At 43.7% G+C, this 18,591-nt stretch overlaps 1 protein-coding gene across 1 annotated transcript in view; it reads left to right on the top strand.

Moving 5' to 3' along the window:
- Window positions 1-7,433, top strand: part of PDLIM1 (PDZ and LIM domain 1) — a 50,819-nt gene extending 43,386 nt beyond the window's left edge. The window contains exons 5-7 of the mRNA XM_066239744.1: window positions 1,251-1,402; window positions 6,343-6,460; window positions 6,899-7,433. Of these exons, the coding sequence (XP_066095841.1) occupies window positions 1,251-1,402; window positions 6,343-6,460; window positions 6,899-7,085 (457 nt within the window). The 3' untranslated portion in view covers window positions 7,086-7,433. The remainder of the gene's footprint in view (window positions 1-1,250; window positions 1,403-6,342; window positions 6,461-6,898) is intronic.
- The last annotated feature ends 11,158 nt before the right edge of the window (window positions 7,434-18,591 follow it).

Here is an 18,591-nt window from a genome sequence, read left to right as displayed (position 1 = left end):
CACAGCTGGTCAGTTGTGCTGCCACGCAGCGGCATGGCTTGGACACGCAGTGGCGGTGGAGATGCTGAGAAGGCGTGGGATTCAGGTTAGACTTCGGGTAAAGCAGCCTAGAGTCTCCCTCTTTCTTCTGCCCGAGATCAGGCAGCGAGGGCTCCCTCCTCCCCTGGAAAATGGGCTCTGTGGGAAAGAGCCCCCCAGCTCTGCCTGTCTCATCCTGTCTGGGGAGCCCAGAACGACCAGGCAGGTGTGGGAGGTGCTGGGCCTGAGCAGAGCCCCTGCCTGTCCCTTGCAGTGAAACAGAAGTTGATAGTTGATGAAGGCACTGCACTTTTCGTCCTCACCCGCAGCCGGTGAAGTAGGCCAGCACAGATACCGTGTGTGTGTCGGTGAGAGCAGAGCCCCTCGCCGTGAGAATGATGAACGTTTAGAGCAGGGGTCCCCAAACTACGGACTGCGGGCCACATGTGGCCCCCTGAGGCCATTTATCCGGCCCCCTGCCACACTTCTGGAAGGGGCACCTCTTTCATTGGTGGTCAGTGAGAGGAGCATAGTTCCCATTGAAATATACTGGTCAGTTTGTTGATTTAAATTTACTTGTTCTTTATTTTAAATATTGTATTTGCTCCCATTTTGTTTTTTTTACTTTAAAATAAGATATGTGCAGTGTGCATAGTGATTTGTTCATAGTTTTTTTTATAGTCCGGTCCTCCAACGGTCTGAGGGACAGTGAACTGGCCCCCTGTGTAAAAAGTTTGGGGACCCCTGGTTTAGAGAGAGAAAGCGCTCTGCTGTCCTCGGGAGTAAAGAGCACTGTCATTTCTGCTCTGTGAAAGGGACACACATGGCCTGCACCGAGGGGACCCCGCTGAGGGTTTAGTGGTCAGGTCGTGGTTGACATTTTCCTGTTTCTAAATTCTCTTGGCCTAATGTTGTTTATGTAATTTAGAAAGAAGCAGAGCATTCCCATTCCATGGGTTTAGGCCAAAAAGTAATTGAGTGACTGAAACTGTTTTGAAAAATAGCTTCTGCCTGCCTTGAAGCAGCAGCCAGCTAACTGCAGGCAGCTCGCGGCGTTGGCAGGGGCTGCGGCCGAGGTCAGAGGGCTTCGTCCGCTAGGACAGTTTCCATCTACCCTTTGGTTCAAGGGTGTCGTCCCTTGGAAGGGGGTGCCTGCGAAGAGAAGGGTGAATTTTTTAAAAAAAGTTTTTTTAAACTTCTGACATGTCTTAATTTCCAAACATTCTTTACAGCTTAGAGCATGCTCAGTCTCCAAGTGGACTCGTCATCGACAAAGAATCTGAAGTTTACAAGATGCTTCAGGAGAAACAGGAGTTAAATGAGCCCCCGAAACAGTCCACTTCGTTCCTGGTTTTGCAGGAAATCCTAGAATCTGAGGAGAAAGGTAATCAGCTCTGCATGTGGTCAGAGGCTCTTGTTCAAGGCCTAGAGTGAGGGTTAGTCATTGTTAATTTTTAAAATTTTCTTTTCTTTTTTCCAAGTTGGGAGGAGGGGAGATAAGAGAGACAGACTCCCACATGTGCCACAGCCAGGATCCCCCTGGCAATCCTTGTCTGGGACTGATGCTCTGCCCATCTGGGGCCATGCTTGCAACCAAGCTATTTTTAGCATCTGAGGTGAAGGTTCCATGGAGCCTTCCTCAGTACCCGGGGCTGATGCACTCAAGCCAGTAGAGCCATGGCTGTGGGAGGGGAAGAGAGAGTGATTGAGAGAGCGAGAAAGCGAGAGAGAGAGAGAAGGGGGAGGGGTGGAGAAGCAGATGGTCACTTCTCTTGTGTGCCCTGACCAGGAATTAAACCCAGGACATCCACATGCTAGGCTGACACTGTATCTACTGAGCCAACCTGCCAGGTCCTAGTCAGTCATTGTTGAAACAGGGAGAAGGGGGGTACCCCCTCCATAGAAAAAGCATGGTGTGTTTTGCAAGGCATGGCATTTGAAATGCTAAAAGCTGAGGAGAGAGAGGGAGAGAGAAGGAATGAAAGAATGAAAGAACAAATGAATGAATATGAATGAGCTCCCACTACACCTGGTTAGCTGTTTTCTCTTTCATGAGCTTCAGGAGGCTGAGGTCATGGAGAGCTTAAATGTTGTGGGATTCTGTTGGTCTGTCCCTTGACCTTTCGTTTGGCTTGTGGTTTGTACCCACATGCTGCGCTTCTGTTGTGGCGGTGATGTAGGGGTGGGTGACAGCCCTGGGTGAGGGTGAGCAGAACGAGAGTGAGTCAGCAGCACAGCGAGGCCAGGCCCTTCCACATAAGGACCACGTGTCCTTCCGCTGGAGCGCTTGGCCTCCTGCAGGCCACATCCTCCCCGTGTGACCTTCAGCAGGCCTCAGCCTTCCCGGGTCTGTTTTCTCATGTCCGTGAATCAGAATCCTGCCCTCTCAGATTGGTGTGAAGATCAAATGTTATAAATTGTGCTGAATACCTATCACCGTGATGAACACATAGTAGGTGTTTGATAACTGTTACGAGGTTCGCTGTGTGAGCTCAAGCCTGAGGCACCCAGGGCCGTGTGTGTGGCTCTGCAGAGCTCTGCAGCTCTCAGGAGATAAAGTCTCCGCATTGCATACATCACACACTGTGTGTTTATTATGATAATTCTCAAGCAGTTAGCAGTAAAACTATCTTACTTGAACAACAACTGTATATTGTGAGACATTTTTGACAGGTGGGTGTGCTATAGAAGGGATGCTTTTTCCATTCTCAGGAAGGTGACCTTGAGCAGCAGCCCTTGGGATCACCGCCTCCCTGGTGCTCATTCCTAAGCGCCCTTTGATGCTGTGATCAGCCCAGTGGAACCGGCGTTTCTGCTGAGCTGGGGTTAACACCCTTTCCTAGTGTCTGTGGCCCAGCCCAGCACACCCTGCCTTTGTCCCTCTCCCTGAGGTACAGGTCCTTTCTTTTTAAGGCTGAACAATAAGCTATGTAGATACCACATCTTGTTTATCCCCTCATTTGTCCATTGAAGGAGATTTTTAATAAGAGGAAGCTTAGAAGGAGACATTGTGGGCTGAGAAAAGACACAGAGAAACCACACATAAGAAATCTGAGATAAGCCCTGGCCTGATAGTTCTGTCGTTTAGAGCATCATCCCCTGTCTCTCTCTCCTCTCTCTCTCTCTCTCTCTCCCTTCTCTCAACTCTTTAAAATGAATAAATAAAATTTAAAAAAAAAAAGCATCATCCCAAAACACAGAGGTTGCCAGTTCGATCCCTGATCAGAGCACATACAGGAGCAGATCAATGTTCCTCTCTCTCTCTTTCTTTTGCCCCCCCTTCCTCTCTGACTAATCAGTAAAATTTATCTGTCTCTCTCTTTCTCCTCTCTAAAATTAATAAATAAAATAAAAAAATTAAAATAAAATTTTTGGAATGCTGAGGTCGCCGGTTCGAAACCCCAGGCTTGCCTGGTCAAGGCACATATGGGAGTTGATGCTTCCTGCTCCTCCCTCTGTTCTTTCTATCTCTTTCCTCTCTCTGTCTCTTTCTCTCTCTGTGTCTCCTCTCTCTAAAAAAATGAATAAATAAAAAAAAATCCTGATTTATTGATGTCGCCCCATTAAAAATAAAATAAAAAAAAATAAAGTATAATAAAAAAATAAAATTAAAAAAAATCTGAGATATAAGAAAACTGGACTTGCTCATTAAATATCAAGGCTCATTCTGGCTGATACTCGGGTCCAGGAGAATCCTTGGGTGGTCTGGAGGCAGATTAAGGGGGACCACCACGTGCTAGGTTAAAGGCTGTGAATATGATTCTATAATCCATGCGGAGCCATGGAAGGTTGCTGAGCAGTGAAGTGGATAGAAAGCTGTGCTTTACTCAGCTCATTTCACTTTTTCTCCTGAAAACTTTGAGAGATGCAGGGTTCACTGGAAGAAAGGAAATTTGGAAATTTTGTAGTTTCCCCAAATTCTAAGAGAGCTGGGTTTTTTTTACTTTAGGTTGGTTGAAAGGCAGTAAAATGAAATTTCTGTGAGATTGCAGTGTTGGCTGAGTAAGAGAAGAAAATGGGACCAGCAGGTGGCGCTGCAGGGCTGAACAAGCTGCAGCCACCATGGCTTTATCCATCTGCTAGCTGTGCCAATTTTGAGTTTCTTTCCTTCTCTTTACTCCACAAAAGAATGTGGATTCTCCGCCTACTGAATGAGGCTCCCATGTCCCTCCTTCTTATCTCCATCTACCCTTTAGCACCCCCGGCCCTTTCCTGGTAATATTTCTGCTGATTGAGAATGGGTTATCTGAAAAACTGCTCATCACCTAAGAGACCGTGAGCGCTGTACAGGTATGCCGACGTGGGCCATTTCCTTCTTTCCCAGAGGGTCGGCAGCCAGAGTGGCTTCAGCACCAACAGCCAGCACATGCGAGAGCCTATTCGGGATGATGGGAGCATGAGGGGCCCACTGAGGCCCCTCTGAGATTGCGGTAGGAGCCAGGGTCAGGATGAGACGAGGGAGGCATCCGGCTTGGGCACCGAATTTAAGGGGCGACTGAAAACTCATGAATCAAGACATAATGCACTCCGCCCAGCCAGTGAACGCCCCTTACCTGAGCACATTTCAGGTTTGGTTCAGAAACACCAATCAGCATATAAGCCCTCAAGTTTTAAAAGGATAGGAGAGCCAGGGTCCTCATTTTTCTCCCCCAGGACTGCCCAGCGTGGCTGCAGTACCGTGACCCTGCCCTCACCCCTCACCTTACATAGACAGCCTTTCCCCCTCTCTTATCCGGTGGTTCTCAGTGTGTGTTTCTCAGACCAGCAGCCCCTGAAAATGTGCTAGAAGAAGCACATTCTTGGGCCCGCCCCAGGCCTGCTTCATCAGAAACGGGGTGAGGAGAGAGCCCAGCAATCTGTGCTTTAATAAGCCCTCAGCTGTTTCTGAGGCACGATCAAGTTTGAGAACATCTGCTTCAGTCTAAAGAAGGGGGTTGAGCCAGGGGTACAGGACAGGATCTCCTGGACCCCTGCACCAGGGGGGTGATTGTTCAGCAGACCTGGGCAGAGCTCGGCTGGGAACTTTATGAAAGTGCTCCTGGTACCTGGGATGCTCGTAGGGGCCTGTTCAGAACCACTGCTGTAGAGACTTCTCTAGCTTCTTGGACCAAAGCATGTTGGTCTAAGTTAGGGACCATCATGAATTTGTCATGACATTTCATCATTCATTTCTGTGTATTTGTTCAGCTGCTATTATTTGCTAAGCTCTATGCTAGGCTCTGTGGAATATTGATAAGTATGTTAAACAGGGTTCTGGTGCTCTGTTAATTTGCAGTCCAGACTGAGACATGTGTATAAAGCTGATGAACATAATGATACAATCAGGCAACATCATAGTAAAGAAATAAGTGATATGAAAACATAGCCAGCCAGACATATAGCAATAATAGTAAAATCAGAAGCTTGCTTGCTTAGTTACTTATTCACGAGGGACAGGAAGGAGAGACATGAGGAGCATCGACTTGTAGTTGCGGCGCCTTAGTTGTTCATTGATTACTTTCTCAGATGTGCCTTGACCAGGGGCTCCCACAGAGCCAATGATCCTTGCTCAAGCCAGTGACATTGGACTTAAACCAGTGACCCTGGGCTTCAAGCCAGTGACCTCGCACTCAAGGTTGTTAGCCCATGCTCAAGCCGGTGACCTCAGCATTTTGAATGTGGGTCCTCAGCATGCCAGGTTGATGCTCTATCCACTGCACCACCACCAGTTAGGAGCAGAATCATATTATTATGGAGAGCTGTCATGGACACAGAGCTCTGAAGACATGGTGAACTGGGCTGTAGTCAGCTCAGCCCCCAGCAGCTCAGAGCTGATGTCGCATAGAGAGCTGACTCAGGAAGAGCTCCCCGTGCTCCGTGGTGGGTGCTCCTCCTCCGGCCGCTGGGTGGAGCTCTACTGCTCTACTGTAGTGGTCTTGTTTTTGTGAATTGAATTTGTTTCAGCATCTAAACAGTCTTTTTGATGACCAGATAATGTTTTTATTTATTTATTCTATCTAAGGTGTTTTTAAGATGTCACATCAGTTTATGCATGTATTTAATACGAATGTATTGTGTGTTTTGAGGGATTGATCATACAGATAAAATGCTTTGTGTGCATTTAAATAATTTTGTGCCATTGTGAAGGAAAAAATTGATTTATAGAAAAGGAAACAGAGCCAGCGAAGTTAAGTGACTCACCTAGGATCACACATCAGTGTCCCGTCTGTTAGACCCATCGCCCGTGACCTTGCTGGAACGCACATATAAATGGCTCTGAAAGACTGAGTGGCACTCACGCGCTCCTGCCCTTCCTGACCAACCCAAGTGTTGTCCTTGTTCCAGGGGATCCCAACAAGCCCTCGGGATTCAGAAGTGTTAAGGCTCCCGTCACCAGAGTGGCTGCATCGATTGGAAATGCCCAGAAGCTGCCCATGTGTGACAAGTGTGGCACCGGCATTGTGTGAGTATCAGCCTCTCCCAGGCACTGGGGGACCCCCCGAGGTGACAAGTCAGGAAAACATGGAAAGTGCTGAATGTTTCCATTTGGGTGCGATGGGGGAAATCGTACCTGGAATATGGAGCAGAGTCCGGGTAGGGCCTGTGTCCCACAGCCAGGTGGTGAAGGTCTTCCCGGGCCAGAAAACACGTAGGATATGAACATGTAAAACCAGAAAAAGCACGGCTGCTCTGTGGAAGTGAGAGACTTCTGGAAGGTTTTAGGAGAAAGGTCTCTGGACTCCAGGAGTGGGAGGCCCTGATCTGCCCTCCGATGGGCTGCCTGGGCGGAGGCCTGTCCGGGTACCCTGTCCATGTGCTGGTCGCTAATGGAGCCACTTCCCTCCCTCCCTCCCTCCCTCCCTCCCACCCTCTCTCCCTCCCTCCCTCCCTCCATCCGCAGCGGTGTGTTCGTGAAGCTGCGGGACCATCACCGCCACCCCGAGTGCTACGTGTGCACCGACTGTGGCACCAACCTGAAGCAGAAGGGCCATTTCTTTGTGGAGGATCAAATCTACTGTGAGAAGCACGCCCGAGAGCGGGTCACCCCACCCGAAGGGTACGACGTGGTCACCGTGTTCCCCAAGTGAACCCGCAGATCTGCACCTGATGCTCTTCTCTATAACCAGCCCCTGTGGCGACTTGTTCTCAGAGCGCGTCCCCTCTCCTCTCTCGGGAGTCCTTGCTTACGTTGGTTTTATGGCTGCTCATTAAACATTGCGTCCCCCACCTTTGTTAACTGACACGCACTGCTGTGACACCTGCTTTTAGGATCAATGGGAGGTTGTTTTGTCCAGTGTCCCCCTGCCAGCCTCACTGTGTCTTCTGCCCGCTCAGTTCATCTCTGCGGCAAATGGACATCAGCCGAGTTAGAACCAAACGAATTTAATATGTCTGCCATCGTTGTGTTTCTCCTCAATAAATGTACAGACTCTACAGTGTGTGGTGTTCTTCATCGTTGGACCACGTGCCCTGTTTCCTATCTCAAGCCAGAGGAGGTTCTGAATCCTCTCCTCTTGTTTAGGGAGAACAAACTTCTCTGAGATTGGCAGTCTTTTTCTTTCAGGTGTGAGAAATCTGGCATCCGAACGAACTGTGTTCTTACATTTCTTAGAAGAAGCTTGCTCCAAAATATCTGTTTTTGGTGCTAATATACTTATATTGTAATGAAAAAATGTTTTCTTTACACCTGGTCATTCTGGGGTTACTCTGAGAAAATGAATGCTTTCTACATAACAGATGGGGAGCTTTACCAGTTGGCCTTAAATACCCCCTAGTAAGTGCCTCTGCTGGCTGGTTGTTGCCTTCACAACCCCGATCCTTTTGAAGGGAAGTACGCTTGGGGACAATGCCAGCAGCACCACGCCTGCAGACTGCCCAGGGAAATGGCAAAGGCGTCCTCCCAGAAGAGACCCTGGCTGTTAAGGGGTCTTTCGTCAGACAGATAAGGTCACCATAGATCGTCTCCTGGTGACTAACCCCTAAATGGAGTTGTTTGCTCAAACAGTGGCAGCCCCATCTCTCCAGAGACAATGAAGCAATTGGTTAAGAGGTGGACAGGGCACTACAGCCAAACCTCCTTCCTCCAAAGGAGCAGATCACCCATCCTTCAGCAGTGATCACCACCACGGGCAGTTGCTTAGGCCCCTTACTGACGAAGGCACCAGCTTGGCAATGCTTACTCTAATAGGAAGGACTTCTCCAGCAGTGCTGGGACTCCGTGCCACAGATCTCTGAAACTAGAACAGGCCGGTAGTTCAGACATTTCTAGCCTACAGAACCTGGAACAGAACCTTCAGGTGGGAAATCACTTCCTGTTTGTTAAAGCTCTTTTTTCTTTTTTGTAGTTTAATTGCTATCTCTTTCTAAGTTCATAAAAAGCAAGGTGGTTTCAACTTTGCAAGTTTGGGAAATCAATGAGTGAAAGATCTCAATCATTGCAAGTTCAATTCTTAAGTCCAGTAATAACTGCTTTGGGTTTATTGATTGGAAAGGGAGGGATGGAATCCCTTTCCTCAGATAATGTGCCAGTCACGTGTCTGACATCTTGTTCGGTGACAGTATTCCATACCAGTACCCCACTTCCTGTGGAGGCCGGATACTGGGGCATCATGTGGCCACTCTGGGTGTTGCCATGGCCTCCGGGGCTAATTCATTTCCTAACAGAATGAAACAGGCTGTCAGCATAACCATCCCAACTACAAGTTTCATTCTGTGACTAAGAACACTTTTTTTTTCATCACAGCCTTTGGTTTGTAAAATTATTTCCTGCCAAGATCAATATCAGATTTGCCAATTTCTTGTGCTTCTTGCTTATCATATTAATCTGATTTTTTTTTTCTATTGTGTTTTGTAAAATGAAGGCAGAATGGAAGGAATGTATTGGAATATCTGTGATCTGATCTGCATCATTCTTTATTTACTAAGCTTTTGGACAACTTCTAAAGAGGAAAAATCCAGACTCACACAGACTTTGATCAAACTTTTACTTAGAACACTATTCTCCCATTTCCTGATTTAGTTAATTTAACATCAGTAGTCTTTCAAGATCAGCATCCCTCCACTATTTGGGCTTTTCTGATCGCCCTCCATGTCTAGGGTGCCACTCCGCTGAGCCCCATGTTCAGGGCACACCTTGGCACACATCACAGAAGACACTAGTCGCTCCTCTTCTGAAAGGAACGAAGCCCCTATAAGAGCTGGTCCTTGATCTTTTCCAGCTTGGTCTATTCAGCGCCGAGCAGAGAAAGAGTCTACAAATATTTGGTAAATGAATCCACAAATGAATGCTTCATCACTGTCCAAAGGAAATAGGATGAATCCACATGTGTAAATACTTTCTAGTGGTCACTTTAAGGAAAAAAAAAAGCAAGTAAAAATTAATTTTAATAGTACATTTTTTAGTGCCATATATCTGAAGTATTAGTTCAGCATGTGCCACTAGCAGCTGTGTTGGATGACACCGCAGAACCTTAAAGCAAAGAGTTATTAGATTTTTTATTTTTTTTATTTTTCTGAAGCTGGAAACAGGAAGGCATTCAGACAGACTCCGGCATGCGCCCGACCGGGATCCACCCGGCATGCCCACCAGGGGACGATGCTCTGCCCATCTGGGGCGTTGCTCTGTTGCAACCAGAGCCATTCTAGTGCCTGAGGCAGAGGCCACAGAGCCATCCTCAATACCTAGGCCAACTTTGCTCCAATGGAGCCTTGGCTGTGGGAGGGGAAGAGAGAGGCAGAGAGGAAGAAGAGGGGGAGGGGTGGAGAAGCAGATTGGTGCTTCTCCTGTGTGACCTGGCCGGGAATTGAACCTGGGACTCCTGCACGCCAGGCCAATGCTCTACTACTGAGCCAAATAGCCAGGGTGAGTTCTTAGAGTTTTGATTCCCTTCTAGATACAATGTTTTTTCTCTTCTCCCCAGACTTCCACGAAATTTCTTCTGATCACCTTGCACTCTGCCTCGCATCCACTCAGACTGCTCTTTCAAGCCACCGTGTTTATTTCTCCAGCCAAACCCAAGGACCTATTGTTTTGGTCATTATTCATCTCACCCACTCTGGCATTTCTATCACTGCTCACCTGGGGGTTTGGTTTGTATGACCCTGAACCTCTTCTGGGTCTCGACTGCTAGGTCTCTAGTTTGTCCCCTTGCCAAATTCAGGAAAGACTTGCCCCTTGGAGGAGACCTTTCTGTGACCTCTTTTTCTTTTTTTTTAATTTTTATTAATTTTCATGGGGTGACATCAATAAATCAGGGTACATATATTCAAAGAAAACATGTTCAGGTTATCTTGTCAATCAATTATGTTGCATACCCAACACCCAAAGTCAGATTGTCCTCCGTCACCTTCTATCTCGTTTTCTTTGTGCCCATCCCCCTCCCCCTCCCCCCCCTCCCTCACCCCCTATACCCGCCCCCCATAACCACTACACTCTTGTCCATGTCTCTTAGTCTCATTTTTATGTCCCACCAATGTATGGAATCATGCAGTTCTTGTTTTTTTCTGATTTACTTATTTCACTCTGTATAATGTTATCAAGATCCCACCATTTTGTTGTAAATGATCCGATGTCATCATTTCTTATGGCTGAATAGTATATAATGGTGTATATATGCCACATCTTCTTTATCCAGTCTTCTATTTTTTTTTTTTACAGTAATTAAAGCCTTTAAGCAAACTCTTGGCCAATACAGCAAGAATCCATAAAAAAGTAGTGTCCGTAACATGTTCACCAAGTCCAAGTTGGCACCATCACAATGGCAAATCCCTGAAAAATGCAACCCAACCTCAGTTCAGTCTGTTAGGAGCTGTCACAAGGAGCAGGAGTCCAGGAAAAGTCCGCATGGCACTGGAATTATTGTCACAATTTTATACTTTGCAGCTCACGTCCAAATCCCAATGACCACTGCTTCTAGCTGGTAATGATTCAGGTAGACTGGAAAAGCCATCTGCAGCATGTGTGGAGATGGAGCTTCTGTTTTCCTCTGCCTGGAGAGATGAGACCAGGTTGCTTTTCCCTGGAGCTCTGAGACTGTGGCTTGGTAAAGAGAACCTTGGGATACACTAAGCTGGGTGGCAAAGGTAGATTCATAATAGAAGTTGTCAAAAGGGGGAAAGAGAGCTCTAAATTAGGAGTAGGTCCCAGCCCGAAACATGAGTGGGGCATTGAGGTAGGAGGAATAAAGGAAACACTATATATTGAAAAAAGCAGCAGAAAATAGGACTATCAACACCCACAACAGAGATCTTCGAGGGAAGAATAAAAAACCTGACTATTCAGGCAAGACATAGTTAAGTGGCCCTTGTGCAAATGAGATCAGTTTACTTGCTTCTTGGAAGAAATACCCTAGGCTTGTCCACAGTATTGTAGATGGGGCCAATGGCCCTGGGCACCTTCAGCCTTCAGTGGCAAACCCCAGCATTCTGGGCAAGGTTAGGTCATAGGTGACTGGAGCAGGGCTGGAAGAGACTGAACCCTCCCTTAGAGGAGCGAGGGGGAAGCCTACCTTCCAGTGTCCCTGTTTCTTCTCAGCAGAGGCATGTAAGTCTGGCAGGCTTTAGTTCAATGACCTTCCTTTCCACTATCGAAGCAGGACCCAGATGGCATCCTATGAGACCCCTTTGAGGCATTGGAGCCTTTAGGGGCGTATCCTATAAGCTGGTAGTTCCCCTGATCTCTATTGGGCTTTTTCTGCCTCTTGGTATCTTAAAAGCCATGCTCAGAAGATCTCGCTGAGGGGTTTGAGGACCCCCATCTGCCTATATAAACCTTTTCCATATATCTGGAGCTCTTTGGAAAAAGACAAAACAGTGTTATTAGTTGGATCAAATAAAAGAAGGTAGAAGTTTGTAGGAGAAAAAGATTTGGCGTCTCCTGTTCATTAGCATTCAAAAGAAATTTAAAATTTTTTAAGTAAAAAGCATGATATGGTAGACCCGTAGGAGTTACAGAATATGCCACCCCCCTTTTAAAATTTTTTTTAAATTGACCTTAAAATATTTGCTGGGTACACTTTAATAATACCTTGACTTTAAAGATTGTAAGAAATACCCATAATTCGAAAGGTTTGACAAAATACAGTAAATGCTCTTGGTCTATATGCAGGAGCATTGTCAGTTTAACCAGTTTAGGAAATCCAATAATAAAACAATGCATACAGGCAATGAGCTATAACATGCTTAGCAGCCTCTCCTGTTCTGACAGAGGTTACTATAAATCCAGAATATGTATCCACTGTAACATGGATATAGGACTGTTTGCCAAATGATGGTATATGAGTAACATCTATTTGCCAAAGTTGTTCTGGCATGGGTCCTTGAGGGTTAACTCCAGATGAAGGGGAAGATTGTAGTATAGGACCCCTTGGACAGGATTTACCAATCTGCCGTGCTGCTTCCCGAGAAAGTTGAAACTGTTTACACAGGGCTGCAGCGTTCTGGTGATGAATAGTATGAGACTGAATTGCTCAATCTGTCATGGTTGCTCCAAATAATTTTCTTTTGGGTAGCTTGATCAACAAGGGCATTCTCTTGTGCTAAAGCTCCAGGGAGCATGGAGTGAGCTCAAGTATGTCCTATAAAACATGGAGCTCTATGTTGACATACAAGTCTTTGAAGAAGGAGGAACTGCTGAAATAGTTCATCAGCATTTTCCCCTAAGACAGCAGTCTTTATAGTGGAAACACCATAAGTAAATATTTCCTGTCTGTATATAGATTAAAGGGGGGAATATGACAAATGCTGAAAAGCCATGATAATGGCATATAATTCTAGTCTTTGAGCTGATTTTAAGTTGACTGTTTCAGTATAAAGTTGTCCATTGATTTGCAAGAGCGATTTGCCATTTATTGGAAGTTTCCCAGAGCCATTGTTGTTGATCCTTTGAAAAAAGGAACAACAATAATTTTGAGGCTCAAAACCTATGAACTGTAAGGGTCACCTATGCCCCTTGATAATCCAGGAGGCAACAAGATAAAAATATGGAAGTGTATTCCATGGGCTATAAGATGGTTCAATGTGCCCAAGCTGTAGCTGCTCTTGTACCAATTGAGCAGCTGCCCTAAGTTTCTCCTGAGAAAGGGGCCATTGGTCTACCCATACAGGATTATCTGATTTCAAAGTAATTGGGTCTGCACAATGCATTATTGAGGTAGCAGGAGCTACCAAGGCCCCTATGCTAAATTTTGATATCCTAATCCACACCTTCTGGTATTGGGTGCCACTTCTATGGGGGTGAGAATTCCTCGCTGTTCTTTCCCTAGTCCCTTGGTGGGCAAAAATCCCCGATCAAACATCTGAGTACTGACTAATCCATTTGGACTGAGAAGCAATGCTCCCATATTTTTCAAAACATCTCTACCCCACAAATTAACTGGCAATCCAGGGAGCACATAAGGCTTAAAAAATCCAGAATGACCTTAATCTTCCCAATGTAGAAAACCAGAACTTTGTTGAGGGGATTTACTCTGCCCTATACCTTGTAATTCTGTGGCTGCTGCATGAGTGGGCCAGGAAGGAGGCCAATGTAGCTTAGCAATAACAGATACATCAGCTCCAGTATCTAAAAGTCCTTTAAATTTATGCTCATGTATTGTTAGTTCCATTTCAGGGCATTCCTGACCTATATTTTTAAATCCAATTGGCATAATCAGAGGAACCAAATCACCAATTTTCTTGGGGCCCCTTTTGCAAGATATGGCCTGAGAAGCAGAGTTAGCATCCTTATACTATTCTTCTAACTGCCTGAATTAGCCGTGAGACAAATTCTTTTTTTTTTTTTGATTAATTTTAATGGGGTGACATTGATAAAATTGTCTTCTATCACCTTCTAACTGGTTATCTTTGTGACCCTCTCCTCCCTCAACCCCCTCTCTGTCCTCCCCCCCCTGTAACCCCAACACTGTTGTCCATGTCTCTGAATCTCATTTTTATGTCCCACCTATGTATAAAATCATATAGTTCTTAGTTTTTTCTGATTTACTTATTTCGCTCAGTATAGTGTTATCAAGGTCCATCCATGTTGTTGTAAATGATCCGATGTCATCATTTCTTATGGCTGAGTAGTATTCCGTAGTATATATGTACCAAAGCTGTTTAAACCACTTGTCCACTGACAGACACTTGGGCTGTTTCCAAATCTTCACTATTGTGAACAATGCTGCCATAAACATGGGGGTGCATTTATCCTTTTGAAACAGTGCTATGGTTTTCTTGGGGTATATTCCTAAAAGTGGGATAGCTGGGTAAAAAGGCAGTTTGATTATGAATTTTTTGAGGACTCTCCATACTGTTTTACACAGTGGCTGCTCCATTCTTCATTCCCACCAGCAGTGCAGGAGGCTTCCCTTTTCTCCACATCCTTGCCAGCACTTACTCTGTGTTGTTTTGTTGATGAGCGCCATTCTGACTGGTGTGAGGTGGTATCTCATTGTGGTTTTCATTTGCATTTCTGTAATGATTAGTGATGGTGAGCATTTTTTCCATCTGCCCATTGGCCATCTGTATGTCCTCTTTGGAGAAGTGTTTGTTTATTTCTTTTGCCCATTTTTTTTTTCTTTTTCTTTTTCTGAAGCTGGAAACTGGGAGAGACAGTCAGACAGACTCTCGCATGCGCCCAACCGGGATCCACCTGGCACGCCCACCAGGGGCGACGCTCTGCCCACCAGGGGGCGATGCTCCGCCCCTCTGGGGCGTCACTCTGCTGTGACCAGCGCCACTCTAGCGCCTGGGGCAGAGGCCAAGGAGCCATTCCCAGCGCCTGGGCCATCTTTGCTCCAATGGAGCCTTGGCTGCGGGAGGGGAAGAGAGAGACAGAGAGGAAGGAGGGGGTGGGGGTGGAGAAGCAAATGGGCGCTTCTCCTGTGTGCCCTGGCCGGGAATCGAACCCGGGACTTCCGCACGCCAGGCCGACGCTCTACCGCTGAGCCAACTGGCCAGGGCCTCTTTTACCCGTTTTTTTATGGGATTGTTTGTCTTCTTGGTGTTGAGTTTTACAAGTTCTTTATAAATTTTGGTTTATTAACCCCTTATCAGACGTATTGTCAAATAGGTTCTCCTATTATGTAGTTTGTCTTTTTATTCTGTTCTTATTGTCTTTAGCTCCGCAAAAGCTCTTAGGTTTGATATAGTCCTATTTGTTTATCCTGTCTTTTATTTATTTTTCCCATGGAGATAAATCCGCAAATATATTGCTGCGAGAGATGTCAGAGAGCTTACTGCCTATGTTTTCCAATAGGATACTTATGGTTTCACGACTTACATTTAAGTCTTTTATCCATTTTGAGTTTATTTTTGTGAATGGTGTAAGTTGGTGGTCTAGTTTCATTATTTTGCAGGTAGCTGTCCAATTTTCCCAACACCATTTATTGAAGAGGCAGTCTTTACTCCATTGTATGCTCTTACCTCTTTTGTCAAATATCAGTTGTCCATAAAGGTGTTTGTTTATTTCTGGGTTTTATGTTCTGTTCTATTGATCTATATGCCTGTTCTTATGCCAGTACGAGGCTGTTTTGAGTACAATGGCCTAGTAGTATAACTTGATATCCGGAAGTGTTATACCTCCTACTCTAGTCTTCTTTTTAAAGGTTGCTGAGGCTATTCATGTTCTCTTTTGGTTCCAAATAAATTTTTAGAATATGTGTCCTATATCATTGAAGTATGTCATTGGTATTTTAATTGGTATTGCATTAAATTTATGAATTGCTTTGGGTAATATAGACATTTTAATGATGTTTATTCTTCCTAACCATGAGCATGGTATGTTCTTCCGCTTGTTTGTACCTTTCCTGATTTCTTTTATCAATGTTTTATAATTTTCCAAGTACAAGTCTTTAATCTCCCTGGTTAAATTTATTCCTAGGTACTTTATTTTTTTTTTGGTTGCAATGGTAAAGGGGATTCCTTCCTTAATTTCTCTTTCTGACAGTTCACTGTTTGTGTATAAAAATGCCTCTGATTTCTGAGTATTAATTTTATATCCTGCCATCTTGTTGAATTCATGTATCAGGTCCAGTAGTTTTTTGACTGAGACTTTAGGGATTTCTATATACAATATCATATCATCTGCAAATAATGATAGTTTTACTTCTTCTTTTCCAATTTGGATGCCTTTTATTTCTTCTTGTTGTCTGATTGCTGTGACTAGGACTTCTAGAACTATGTTGAATAAGAGCAGTGAAAGAGGGCATCCCTGCTTTGTTCCTGATCTTAAGGGGATTGCTTTTAATTTTTTTCCATTGAGTGTGATGTTGGATGTGTGTTTGTCATAGATGGCCTTTATCATGTTGAGGTATGTTTTCCGTATTCCCAGTTTGCTGAGAGTTTAGATCATGAGTGGGTGCTGGATTTTATCAAATGCTTTTTCTGCATCTATTGAAATTATCATGTGGTTTTTGTCCTTCCTTTTGTTTATGTGATGAATCACATTGATTGATTTGTGAATATTGTATCAGCCATGGCTCCCAAGAATAAATCCCAACTTGATCATGGTGTATGATTTTTTTCATATATTGCTGGATCTGGATTGCTAATATTTTGTTGAGGATTTTAGCATCTAAATTTATCAGAAATATTGGCCTATAATTTGCTTTCTTTTTGTTGTCTTTGCTTGGTTTTGGAATCAGAATTATGCTCACCTCCTAAAAGGAGCTTGGAAGTCTTCCTTCCTGTTGAATTTTTTGAAATAGCCTGAGAAGGATAGGAGTTTGTTTTTTTTTGAATATTTGGTACAATTCTCTTGTGAAGCCATCAGGCCCAGGACTTTTCTTTTTGGGGAGTTTTTTGAAAAACTGTTTTAATCTCATTTGTTGTAATCAGTCTGTTTAGGTTATCTGATTCTTCTGGATTCATTTTTGGAAGATTAAACATATGTTTTAAGTAATTTGTCCATTTCATCTAGATTGTCTAGTATTTTGGCATACAGTTCTTCATAGTATTTTCTTACAATATTTTGTATTTCTGTTGTCAGTTGTTATTTCTCCACTCTCATTTCTAATTTTATTTATTTGAGTCCTCTCTCTTTTTTTTTTTGGTGAGTCTGGTTAAAGGTTCATCAATCTTGTTTACCTTTTCAAAGAACCACTCCTGGTTTCATTAATTCTCTGTATTGTTTCTTTAGCCTCTGTGTCATTTATTTCCACTCTGATCTTTATTAATTTCTTCCTTATACTACCTCTGCGCTTTACTTGCTGTTCTTTTTCTAGTTCTTTTAGATGCAGGTCTAACTTGTTTATTTGAGCTTTTTCTAGTTTCTTAAAATATGCATGTAATGCTATGAACTTCCCTCTCAGGACTACTTTTACTGTGTCCCATAAATTTTGAGTTGATGTATGCTCATTATTGTTCGTTTCTATAAATTTTTTTATTTCTTCTTTGATCTCATTGTTAAACTAATCGTTATTTACTCATATGCTATTTAGTTTCCAAGGGTTTGAGTATTTTTTAGTTTTTCTGTTGTGGTTGATTTCTAGTTTCATGCCATTATAATCAGAGAAAGTGCTCGATATGATTTCAATCTTCTTAAATTTGTTGAGTCCTCTTTTGTGCCCTAACATGTGGTCTATCCTAGAGAATGTACCATGAGTACTTGAAAAGAAGGTATATTCTGCTGCTTTAGGGTGAAAGGTTCTGAAGATATTTATTAAATCGAGTTGATCTAGTGTGTCCTTAAATCTGCTGTTTCTTTGTTAATTTTCTTTCTTGAGGATCTATCTAGTGATGTTAGTGGGGTATTAAAATCCCCTACTATTATAGTATTGCTGTTGATCTTGCCCTTTAAATCCATCAAAGTCTGTTTTATATATTTAGTTGCTCCTATATTACGTGCGTAGATATTTATTACACTTATATTTTCCTGTTGGATTGCTCCCTTTATCATTATGTAATGACCTTCTTTATCTCTTACTATAGCCTTCGTTTTAAAGTCCATTTTGTCTGATATAAGAATTGCTACACCAGCTTGTTTTTCATTTCCATTTGCATGAAATATATTTTTTCCATCCTTTTATCTTCAGTCTATGTGCATCTTTTGTTTTAAAATGTGTCTCTTGTAGACAGCATATGTATGGGTCATGTTTTCTTATCCACACAGCTACCTTATGTTTTTGGATCAGATCATTTAATCCATTTACATTTAAGGTTATTATTGATATGTAGTGTTTTTTTGCCATTTTATTCTTTTAAAACTGTATTCCTCTTTTGCTATATTCTTTTTCCCCCTTGATCTATTTATATTCCCCTTAGCATTTCTTGCAGCATTGGTTTGGTTGTAGTGAATTTCTTGAGGATTTTTTTGTCTGGAAAGCTTTTTATATCTCCTTCAATTTTAAATAATAGCCTAGCTGGATACAGTAGTCTTGTTTGTAGGCTCTTGTTCTGCATTACTTTGAATATTTCTTGCCATTCCCTTCTGGCTTCAAGTGTTTCTGTTAAGAAGTTGGAAGTCATCCTTATCGGGGCTCCTTTGTAGGTGATAGCCTGTTTTTCTCTAGCAGCTTTTAATATTTTCTCTTTATCATGTAGCTTTGGTATTTTAATTAGGATGTGTCTTGGTGTAGATTTCCTTAGGTTTCTCTTTAATGGAGTTCTCTGTACTTC

Source organism: Saccopteryx bilineata, chromosome 7, assembly GCF_036850765.1.
Source record: "Saccopteryx bilineata isolate mSacBil1 chromosome 7, mSacBil1_pri_phased_curated, whole genome shotgun sequence".
Lineage (NCBI taxonomy): Eukaryota > Metazoa > Chordata > Mammalia > Chiroptera > Emballonuridae > Saccopteryx > Saccopteryx bilineata.
Note: the sequence above shows the minus strand (reverse complement) of the source record. Positions and strands in the feature narration are given on the sequence as shown.